At 45.4% G+C, this 12,089-nt stretch overlaps 1 protein-coding gene across 1 annotated transcript in view; it reads left to right on the forward strand.

Annotated features, from left to right (window-relative positions):
• The window catches only part of LOC126203861 (aminopeptidase N-like), a 255,571-nt gene that overhangs the window by 87,522 nt on the left and 155,960 nt on the right, over window positions 1–12,089 (forward strand). Inside the window, exon 2 of the mRNA XM_049938237.1 lies at window positions 10,969–11,266. Within this exon, the coding sequence (XP_049794194.1) occupies window positions 10,970–11,266 (297 nt within the window). The 5' untranslated portion in view covers window position 10,969. The remainder of the gene's footprint in view (window positions 1–10,968; window positions 11,267–12,089) is intronic.

Raw genomic sequence — 12,089 nt, forward strand, 5'->3', positions numbered from 1 at the left:
TACACACTACAAAAACGGGCAATTTTTTTCACCAGCCGCTTTTCGCTATATTGAGGTAAAGAATCATCAGTTGTCTGTAATTAAATTATTAACATTTTGATTTGCTTTTAGATCGAAAAACAGTTCGTTAAGAATATGTTTATTTCTACTTAACGGTGATTTTCGGTTGATTTCTCGCTTACATCGGGAAATGCCGTCTGCTAGCGCATAGTTGCTTTTCTGCGTTAGTCACTGATAATTTTCGTCTAATATTTAGTTGTTCTGCAGCACTGTGCGTTTCTTATGTTTTTCACAACACACTTTGAGGCACGTCACTATAAACTGTTTGTTTTTGTACTTAACGGTGATTTTCGGTTGATTTCTCGCTTACATCGGGAAATGCCGTCTGCTAGCGCATAGTTGCTTTTCTGCGTTAGTCACTGACAATTTTCGTCTAATATTTAGTTGTTCTGCAGCACTGTGCGTTTCTTATGTTTTTCACAACTCACTTTGAGGCACGTCACTATAAACTGTTTGTTTTTGTACTTCCAGGTATGTGTTCTGGTTTGTGTTTCGTAGTGGTTACAACATAAAATTTCCACAACTTTGTCTTTGACCTACAACCTGTTTATTTATTTATTATTGTATGTGTGTAATTCTATTTAAATATGTTTCTGTGTATTAATATATCGTGCAAGAGTAGGGAAGTGCCGCGCATGAACGCCGCGCGGTCTTGGGCGCCTAACCACGGTTCGCGCGGCTTTCCCCGTCGGAGGTCCAAAGTTAGTTTTTGTAGTTGCAATGACAGAACAAAAATACCCTCAAGAATTGTAAAGCAACTACGGACACTATAGCCACACAAATGAAGAATAAATATTTAGCGATTTCCGTGTATGTAGTTAGACAGGAACCTAAGATGACAGCTTAAATTGTTGATACGGCTGAAACGAGCAACAATGAAATTCATATTCTATCTTCTCACAAATATCTGGCTCTTTATTTCCGAATATGTACCGCCTTTCGAGTGTGTGATTGGGCTGGGACCTAAGAGAACAGTCAAAACTGCTTCGAGCAGCATAACGTTCATATTCTTCCTTGTCACAAAGTCGATAGCCGATCTCGCGGTAGTCAATATTGCGTGTGACGTAAAAACGACGCTTCAGGCGCTTCAGTCCGTAACTACGCTGCTGTTACGGTCGCAGGTTCGAATCCTGCCTCGGACATGGATATGTGTGATGTCCTGAGGTTAGTTAGGTTTAAGTAGTTCTGTCTAGGAGACTGACGACCTCAGATGTTAAGTCCCACGGTTCTTAGAGTCATTTGAACCATTTTGTCACATTTGCGGGAAATGTGATTCGAGAGTTACCCTAAATAATTGCCCAAGGAGATTAATGAGACTAGTAGAAGAAACTTATTTGAAAAGGCAGTTACAAGATGTCCGTCAAACAATGCACTCTATACGCTGAAAGATTACTTAGCTAACGTAGAGTAGGGGCTTGATTAAAATGTAACACACGTACGTAATAATAACGACAGTAAATTGCGTCATTTCACACAACGTTCCCTCCTTCTGTCTTTACTTCTTTCTTTTTTCCCCTTTTTCGGAAAAACGTACTCCCAAAGCTATGCAAGACTAGCACCTTAACGTCCTTCTGAGCTCAACAAATTCTGAGCACTGTGGGACTTAACATCTGAGGTCATCAATCCCCTATAACATAGAACTGCACTATTGACAATCAAAATTGCTACACCAAGAAGAAATGCAGATGATCAACAAATATATTATGCTACGCGCGACCACTACGGTCACAGGTTCGAATCCTGCCTCGGGCATGGATGTATGTGATGTCCTTAGTTAGGCTTAAGTAGTTCTAACTTCTAGGGGACTGATGACATCATATGTTGAGTTCCATAGTGCTCAGAGCCATTTATTATACTAGAACTGAGCTAAGGACATCACACACATCCATGCCCGAGGCAGGATTCGAACCTGCGACCGTAGCACTCTCGTGGTTGCGGACTGAAGCGCCTAGAGCCGCTCGGCCACAGCAGCCGGCTGAGCTCAACATGTCACTCGTTATAGAGGGGTGCTGACTCCATTTTCAAGTTAGCTTGTGGCAAGCTGCGCTACACAGCTGACAATGTGCTTGTGTATCCGCGTATTATGGAACAACGTGTGTATATTGTGTGTAGTATGTGCAGTGGCTGGGAGTTAGAAGTGAGTGGACGTGTAGCACTAGCCGTTTACATCTCTTAGTGAGTTGTCTGTAAAACAGTATTATACGTTAGAGACAAGCGGAATGAGGTAACACTCTTTTAACCGTCTGTTGCCTGAACCATCAGAAACACACAAATTTTCCAGTATACTTGTGGATCACGGTAGGAAATAGTAACAAAGCAACGGTGAGTTTTTTTGGAATTTTAATTTTATTTTTTTGACCATTTTACAAAGGCGGTAGTTTTTGAGTACCGTCTGATCCTCCCTAGCCTTCCGATCGACAGTTCTCAGAGCAGCAGTTTTCCTCAGTGATGAGTCAGAATGTGTTAGAATGCACTAAGGCTGCACTTACTGATATTTAGGAAGGTAATTAATTATGCAGTTACTTAGTGGCATTCAGTAAAAATATTTTTATTTTCGTTACAGCTGAAAAATACTCCACAAAATAAACGTTTTCGTCTAGCTTGAAACTTTTTTGAACTCTGTATCTCATATCTTCCCTGTTTGCTGTAAAAGTGAGCAAATGATCCCCTTTATTACCCCATCTTATATCCTTTAGGCTAATTTCTTCCTTTTGTTGCTTTCTGTACAACTGGCCTTGCAGCTCTGTTTTGCATTCGTCCTAACCATCACTCCTTGAGCAACATTTCTCCTGAACTCCAGAAGTGGGATCCTTCCGTACAGCCAAGAATATAGTTTATAAGCGTTTACAAATGCTTTCTGCGTCTTCTTCCCAGCCCGTGAGAAGATCCAAGTCTGCCAACATGGCTCATTACTCCAATATGACAGTTCTAGTCCTTTGTTACAGAAAAATACTTAATGCTGATTTTAGTGCCCTGCTTCTGCTTTTTGCACACAAACATTACTTCTGTTCCACGGTAATTGGAAACCAGGCACACACTGCTTTATTAACGTTCAAAAAAAAAAAAAAACTCAATGTCAGAGAATGACGTCATACAATAAAACTGATCTCCTTTCATTTGCTTATAAGGTGAACGGCCCGATGGGAAATCTTTAATATTTATCGTCATTCTGCTACAAGACACAGTTGTCTCGAGGCAGCAAATAAAAGTGTTGACAAAGACCACTCTTCGTTTTTGCACCAAGACTTCTTCGATAAACCTGAAATTACGTATTTCTCAAATGGATTATTTCCAAATCCCCTCTACAGAGATTTATTCCTCTCTCGATATATGTGAAAGGCGAGAATATAGCCTTCTTGTCTGCAGTACACCACACTTTGTTACAATGTTCAACTGATCTCATTGGGTTGTATTGTTTCACTGGACTTTAACCATTGAGGGAAATGATTGAGTCATCTAACTTTCCTCCACCTTCTGCAAATTTCGGTTTACAGTACCTTTCTACTTTCGTAGGGATGTAAGGAACCGTTTACCTCTTGTTTTCTTCTTCTTTTTGTGTTCCTTTAGAGTTTAAGGTAAACTGGTTTGGAGCCCCACTGGTGAACATTCTAGCAAGAGTCTTTCGAAAATTGCATTGAAACCTAAAGCTTTTTCAAAAATTGCGTCAAAACCTCAAGCTGCAGTATTATTAGCGTCACCTGGTTCATCCTCTACTTACCTGACTTAATTACCTTTGGCAGATCCTCGAAAAGAGTTGAAACAATTTCGTCATCTATTAGTGTTGGCAATGCATGAAAAGTGCGAAACAACATTTAGAACGATGAGAATCATCCTACCACTAAACGGAAACAGACCTTTACGGAACAAGATCTAAACAGCTAGTAAAATACGTACAGTGAAAGACGTCAAAGAAAGCAACAAGCTACTATTGTGTAGCGAGTACATGAAAAGTACACACACGGCCAGACGTTACTCTAAATGTACGACACAGTTTTCGGTTTCTTTCGTAAATAATATCTATACATTTAACAAAAAAGGCGGGCGAGATGAAAATAGGACCTAATCTTCATGATATATTATTATTATCATTATTATTTGTGTTATGCCCTTGAAGAATGCATTTACATTAAACTTCAAGTCCATTTCCATGTTGTTTTCTCTTTTACGTTCTGCCCGAACTTCCTTTATTCGTGTGCTGTGTTTTTGCTACCGTTCTCTGGTCCACTTTAGGCCCTTTGTTCTATTCGGCTTCTCTTTTTTCCTGTTCGCGCTGTGTTCCTTCATCCTCCGGCTGTGTTCTTGTCGTCTCTGTTCGGTCCATTGTGTTCGTTTGCTGTGTGGTGTCTCTTGTAGTTTGTTTATTCTCATCAAGTTCCTAAAGAGTGTTTTGTTTTGTATTGTTTCCTGTGTGATGTTGAGTTGCCCCATGTTATTTTTTACTTCAATCATCCATTTATTGTTTTTCCTTTTGCTAACCCAGTACAAGATCTGCCTTGTTATCCTATGTGGTGCCATTCTGCTGAGGTGCCGGTAAAACTGTAGTCTTCCTTTCATGATTTGGTCTGTTATTTTCTCTGTGTGTTCGTATAGTTCTTCAGCTGGCCTCTTTATCCATACTCCGTCTTTTTGCGTCACCCCGAGTATTTTTCGTTCCGTCTTCTCTGTCTGATTTACGTGTCTGTCTTTGTACTACTGTGGTCTCGGCTGCGTATAGTGCTTCTGGTAGCGCCACCATCTCGTAGCGTCGTAGCTTGGCCTTTAGTGAGATAGCTTTCTTATTGTTGTGCTTCCAAGTCAGTTTGTAGACCTTCTCTAGTTTCACTCTCCTCTCTTCATTAGATACCTTATTCCTTCCTGTAATCGTTATTCTTTCTCCTAGGTACTTGAAATTTTCTGTTCTGTGTACTGTCCCATATTTTAGGTGTAGTGATGGGTGTTTTTTGGTGCTCAGGCACTGTGTTTTCTCTTATGATATCTGCAGTCCGGTCTTGGCTGCGATTTCGTGTAGTTCCTCTATGGCTATTATTGTTTCTGTTTCTCGTACAGTTACGATGGTTAAATCGTCTGGGAACGCTAGGCATTTGGCTCTTACTTCTCCTAACAGGACTACTTTCAGTGTCTTCCCATTCCTTCACTATGCTGTCCAGTACTATGTTGAACAGCAATGGCGGGACGCCGTCGCCCTGCCTGACTCCTGATTTCGATTTGTTCTGAGAGCTGTCCACAGAGCTTCACTTCCGATGTCGTGTTTGTCAGTGTTTGCTGAATTATGGCCAGTGTCTTCCTATCTGCTCTGTATTCGTTCAGGGTTTTAAAGAGGGTTTATCTGTCTGTTGAGTTGTATGAGTTCTTGAAGTCAGCGAAGGTGATGGTTATGTTCTGTTTCTGTTGAAGTATCATCTTAAGGTTCTACATCTGTTCAGTGCATGACCTGTGTTTGCAAAACCCCGCCAGTAGTGGGACAAAGTTCGTATGACCCCACTCTCCATTGTTGCCAGATGTATCCAAGATGGCGGCGATGACGTCATCCAAGATGGTGGCGTATAGACTTAACAACAGCACATGACATCATCCAAGATGGCGGCCATGACGCCATCCAAGATGGCTGATTTTGGTGGGAAGATAGGTCAATAGAGGTAACTCCACTAACCAGAACCCCCCCCCCCCCCTCCTCCTCAAAAAAGTTGTGAGAAGTTCAAATTCCATCAGGACAATGCAACATACCTAAGAAAATGGCGAGAAAATAGGTCACTGGGGTACCTCCACTAACCTAAGCCATCCGACAGCCACCTCTACCTAGGGATTGGCACGAAGTTTGACTTTTTGCAGTAAAGAAAGGTCACTTGGGTTATCTCTGCTAGCTGCAGAATGCTGACAACATCTAAAATAGTTGCCAGTAGAAATAAAGACAACTACACACACAACGTGACAAACACTTGCACGAAGACCTGAATGATACCCAACAGTAACTAAACACACATGAAAACAAACCGGGAGCCGATGCACACACACACACACACACACACAGCCGGCTCACGAACGATCAGCGAGCACAAGCACGTCATCCGGTAGGACAACTGACCGACGATCCACCGAGACCGTGGCCCGGCTTAGGTGACGCGTGGCAACAATAGTCGGGTGAGCCATCGCAGGCCTTGCCGGTACTCCAACCCGACTGCACTAGTGCCGCATTGAAGATAGCTGACTCCTGAACGATCAGCGAGCCAAAACGCGTCGTCCAGTAGGGTGACCGACCGATGATCCACCGAGACAGTGGCCTTGCTCAAGTAATTCGTGGCAGCAGTGGTCGTGTGAGCCATGTTGATGCAGACCTCACTGTTGCCCCAACCCCACTGCACTAGTGCCGCATTGCAACTCCTTATTGGCAGGTCCAGACTACACTCCAGACGCGTTCCAACAGACTGTCTGCCTGAACTAGTTACCCAAACTGTGACCAACTCGTGATCCGAACTCCCGACACAAACTCCGAACTGACCAGGAAGTAACAGCAGTCGAGCAAAGATACTACAGGAGGGGATATATCGATACGCACTGCTAGCGCCGGTCATGGTGAGGCAAAGCAGTAATTCAAATTAATGTAGTGAGGTGGAAGTACTTTAAAAACAGGGTGTAAGATAGATGATGGTGGGAAGACGAGCTGCGCACAGTTCATTATCTCTCAAAATCCCTCCCTAAATTACTTGTTCTAAAATAAATAAAGTACACTCCTTCCTTACTGTCTCTAGCAACCCAGCGTAGGCCGAGTCATTTTCCCCTCCAGACAGCCATCTTGGATTATGTAATGGAATGGACAACAGTGTGCTGTGGTAGTGGTACTGTGTACTGTGTAGACCTGGGCCTTGTGGCGAACACACTGTTTGCCACCATCTTGGATAATGGTACTTGTATCAGCAGCTGACATCATGGTCGCCATCTTGGATTATGTCACGGATGAGAGCACTCTGTTGGTCGTACTGTGTACTAGGTCAGTTCGTGTGCGGACCTTGTGGTGAACACACTGGATGGCTGTACTGCCTCTAATTGTTTAAATAAAGACTGGTGCATGCAAAATAAAGAGTTATGACCAGCACAGGCCTAGTCCTTTTCCCGCCTATCCCTAGGAAGAGGTGGCTGTCAGATGACTTAGGTTTGTGGAGGTAGCCTAAGTGTCTTTCCCGCCATTTTCTAAGGTTAGCAGAGATAGCCCAAGTGACCTTTCATTACTGCCAAAATTCAAACTTCGCGCCAATCCCTAGCAAGAGGTGGCGGTCAGATGACTTAGGTTAGTGGAGGTAGCCCAAGTGACCTATTTTCCCGCCATTTTCTTAGGTGTGTTGCATCGTCCTGATGGAATTTGAACTTCCCGCTATTTTCTTGGGGACGTCATCCATCTTGGATGACGTCATCGCCGCCATCTTGGATACATCTGGCAACAATGAAGTGTGGGCCGTACAAACTTTGTCCCACTACTCCCACCTGGTATTTGCCAATCAGGTGGTCTGTTTGCTTCTCTAATATATTTAGCAGTGCTTTCGAAATTATATTTGACACGTAACAGTGAGATGCCCCTATAGTTGTTTAGGTCCCACTGATCCCATTTCTTGTGGAGAGGGTGTATTAGTGGTGGGTGTCGGTCTTTCGATATCTCTTCTGTTTTCCATATCTGTTTCTTGACGTTGTGTATGTGTTCTGTGATATCTGGGTCTTTTAGCTTCCAGATTTCCGCGATTACTCCATCCTCTCCTGGTGCTCTATTGTTGTTGAGGTCCTTGATGATTTCTCTTACTTCTTCTATTAATGGCGGTTCGCCATCTGGGTTCGGTGAGGGTTCCTCTGTGTCCAGTTTGTCTGTTAGTTGAGGGTTCCTCTGTGTCCAGTTTGTTAGTGATTCTGCATTTAGGAGTTTATTGAAGTACATCGCTAGGAGGTTACAGTTGTTCTTGGTATTGGTCTCTAGTGTGCGATCTGGTCCTCTAAAGCAGAGGTTCGGTGCTTGGTATTTCATCATGTTTTCTCTGAACGTACTGTAGAAATTCCTTGTGTTGTTCCTTGTGAAGTCTGCTTCCATCTCTTTTAGTTTCTGTTTTCGAAGTTTCATTTTTCTTCACGGATAATTTTACTTGTCTGTTTCTGTGTTTTGAGAAATTCTTGTCAGTTTTCTGGTATCTTGTTGCTATTGAACTTCTTCCATGTGATGATTAGTCTTTCGATTGCTAAGTCACATGTGTGGTTCCAGCAGCGGTGTTTCCTGTTTCGCAGTGCTACTGCTAATTTCGTAGCTTCCTAAAGCTTTCCTGATAGCTGTTCCCAGTTTTGCATAGTTCCTATATTAATTTTCTCCAGTATTTTGTCTTGATTAAGTGTCAGATATTGTGGGTCTGGTCTAATGATCTTTTCTGTTGTTTCCTCTTACGGATTAAGCGTGTCTTTATCTGTAGTAGGTGGTGATCTGACTCAAAGTAGCCCTTTCGTGTGTCGATGTTCTAGATTTCCCTCTGTGCTTCTCTTTGTTTTATGACGTGGTCGATCTGTAATTCTCTCTTGCCATTTGGGAGTTTCCGTATGGTTAATTTTTGTATGGGTTTCTTGAAGTTCGTTGACATGGGTCTCGCGGAATTCTATCAGGTGTCTCCCGTTTAGGTTTGTGTCACGATGTGGTGTGTATCTTCCTGTAATGTGTCCGTATTTTTGTTCTTTTCCCAGTTTTGCGTTGAAGTCTCCTAGAATAATTTTAGTTTGGAGTTTATATTTTCTTGATTGTCTCCTCCATTATTGTCCAAAAGTCCTCAATGGCGTGATGGTCCTTCCTGTTGTGGTCATTTTGACAGTGCTGATTCTTTTGTTAGGCGATGTAAAGTCCATTACTACGTCTGTGATCGTCCTGTGTACTGCTAATCCTGTGCCACAGAGGCTGAGGTTCTTCCTGTGTACCGATGGCTATGCTTTGTATATTGTGTACTTGAAATGGTCTTCATCTGGGAATCTTGTTTCTTGTAGTGCGGAAATTTTGATCTTGAACGTGTCTAAAGTATCTGTGAGCTGTTTCATCTTTCCTGGGTCGAGCAGTGTGTTCACGTTGAGTGTTGCGATGTAGTGTTTCTGTTTTCTCTTGAGAGAGTTTGAGAAGCTCCGATTCTTCTCACGATGTCCGTGAGCCCCCGGAATCCGATGCTCACGACTGTTCCAGTGTATTCACTGGGTCTCAGGGTAGTGAGATTTTCCTCGTTGTTCCACCGTGATGTTTAATGGTTGGATATGTGGATTGTTGCCGCCTCAGCCTGATCATGAGGTTGGCTATGGCCGCCACAAACATGTGATACAGCCACTGTGGGAACCGACGCTACTGATCGTTTTGGTCCGCCCCGAGTATTTCATTTCCTCGGCACCCCCTGTATCTAGGAGGCACTCCACTATCCGCCACATGGGGAGGCGCTCGGTTGCGGGTCTATCGACCGCCCCGGGATATACCGATCGACCAGAACATTATGACCAAAGACCTTCTATTGATATAAACCGGTCCAGGCGATAGCAACGTCACTAGGCGAGGAATGACTGGTAGTCAGATACGCGCACAGTGCGTGTAGCATCAGTGAGCGTGCTGTCCCTGTGTAGAATGGGGAATGCACGCCACGTATCTGAATTTGACCGAGGGCAGATTACGATAAGTCGGAGGTTCGGCACGAGCATTTCGGAAAGCGCACGACTTGTCGGGTGTTCGAGGAGTTCTGTAGTGAGTGTCTTCAACACGTGGCAAAACTGAGGTGAAACTACGTCCAGAAGTCGTGGGGTTGGGCGGCTACTCCTCATTACAGATGTCGGGCGTCGTAGTCTGGACAAACTGTTAAAACACGACAGCCGGCGAACTGTGGCGGAGCTAACATGAGACTTTAATGCTGGGCAGAGTACAAGTGTGTCTGAAGACACAGTGCACCGAACACTGCTAACGACGGGCCTCCCCAGCCGAGGACCAGTGAATGTGCCAATGTTAACGAGACGACATCGGCAACTAGGACTGAAATGGGCACGTGACCATCGGCACTGCACGTCGGCGCAGCAACACAGCGTTGCACGATACGACGAATGTCGATACCTTCTTCCTCAGCTCCACGAATCCGTCGTCTTCCAGACGAACAAGTTCTCGACACCCGAACTGCGGGACGGAAACGAGCTGGCGGCGTCTCCATTATGCTCTGGGGAACATTCTCGTGGGCATTCGTGGGCCCAGTGGAGCTCGTGCGAGGCACCGTGACGGCCGAGGAGTGTCGTCCACTGGCTGCAGACCACGTACACCCCTTCGTGACGGCAGTGGCTCGTTTCGACAAGATAATGTGCAATGTCAGAAGGTCAAGAGTGTGATGGAGTGGTTCGAGAAACACAGTGGCGATTTGCATTCGATGTGCTGGCCCCCCGTCCCCAACTCTCCGGAAACCGATCGAACACATCTGGGATGTGACCGAATGTGACGTCAGAGCTCATCGATCCCCTGACACGAATTTATGGCGATTAGTTGTCTTAAGTGTGCAGATGTGGTGCCAGCTCCCTCCGGTGATCTTGTGAGACCTCACCGGTTCCGCGCCACGATGCGTCGCTGCTGTTACCCGTGCCGAAGGTGGACGTACCGGCTGTTACCTAGGTTCTGGCTCATCACTGTGCACTCTTTATAACTGTTATATTTGTCTCACTGCCTTAAACCTCTCACATACAAAATATCTCTGAATTCCAAAAAGCTGCACTCAAAAATGTGATTCTTCTGGGGGTAATGTCTCAGGTTTTATCGATCTCAGAGACGGTCGAGAGTATCGGACAGCTCTCGGACTAGCGCTCAGTGCGAGTGTACGCTCGCTAGGCAGCTGGCGCACGAGTCCACGCGTGGAGCGGCAGCGAGTGGTAGGTGCAACTTTTGTGCAGGATGCCCGTGCGAAGCAGTCGGGTGGTGGCGGCGCTGGTGGCGGCGCTGGCGGCGTCTGCGTGCGCGTCGCTGGTGCAGCCGGCCGCGGCCGGGGTGGGCCGGTGGCAGGCGCGGAGGACGCAGTGGGCGCGCGCCGCCGCGGTCACCCGCCTGCCGCTGGAGGTGCTGCCCAGCCACTACGCCCTCACCGTCGCGCCCTACTTCCAGCCCGAGGGCGGCTTCCAGAAGAACCAGTTCCAGGGACACGTCGCCATCGACGCCGTCGTGAATGACGCTGTCGGGAACCTGACGAATACGGTAAGCTCCACTTCTAAGTAGCAATTTTCTTTAACCTGTGCAAGCCTCTCGGTCTCTCTTCAAATGATGAACTGTTGCTACCTGTATCCACTTCAACCTTCTTACAGTAATCGGGACTTAGTCGCCCTACAATACGCCCCCTCCCCAAATTTCCATTCGTTACCAAACTAATTATACTGTGATGCTCACGGTTGCCGTACCGACCTATCTAATCCTTCATTAGAGTTGTGCCACATAGTATTTCTCTCTCCAGTCCGATTCAGTATCTCCCAATTAATCAAAAGATTTGAAGACGTCAATTGAAGCAGTGATCAGCGATATTTTGCTTATTTCGAGAAATCGCACAGCCGAGTTTCATTAAATTCAGTATAACTTTTTATCCACATAGGGTTCGAGCGTCGTGCAGACTCGACAAAGCCGTGGATCCGAGTTGTCGACAACGCACACCGTAATGGTGTGGACAGTGTTTACACGACGATTGACTGGGAATTGTTACTTTCGGATATTTGGGGACCATTTGCAGCCGTTCGTGGACTCGATGTTCCCAAACAACGATGTCATGTCACTGGGCCACGATTATTCGCTATTGGTTTACAGAACGTTGTGGAAAACTGGAGCGAACGTTTTGGCCACCAAGATCTTCCGACACGAGCCCCGTCCGACATTTATTGGTGCTGCACCGGCAGCACAGCTCAGTGTTTGTACAGGGGACCGCCGGCGGCTTGTCGAATCCACGGCACGTCGAGTTGCTGCAATACGCCGAGCCGACATCGGGAGGAATCCCACGATTTGTCACCTCGCTGCACACATTTTTAAAATGTAA

This window comes from Schistocerca nitens, chromosome 9 (assembly GCF_023898315.1).
Source record: "Schistocerca nitens isolate TAMUIC-IGC-003100 chromosome 9, iqSchNite1.1, whole genome shotgun sequence".
NCBI classification, from domain to species: domain Eukaryota; kingdom Metazoa; phylum Arthropoda; class Insecta; order Orthoptera; family Acrididae; genus Schistocerca; species Schistocerca nitens.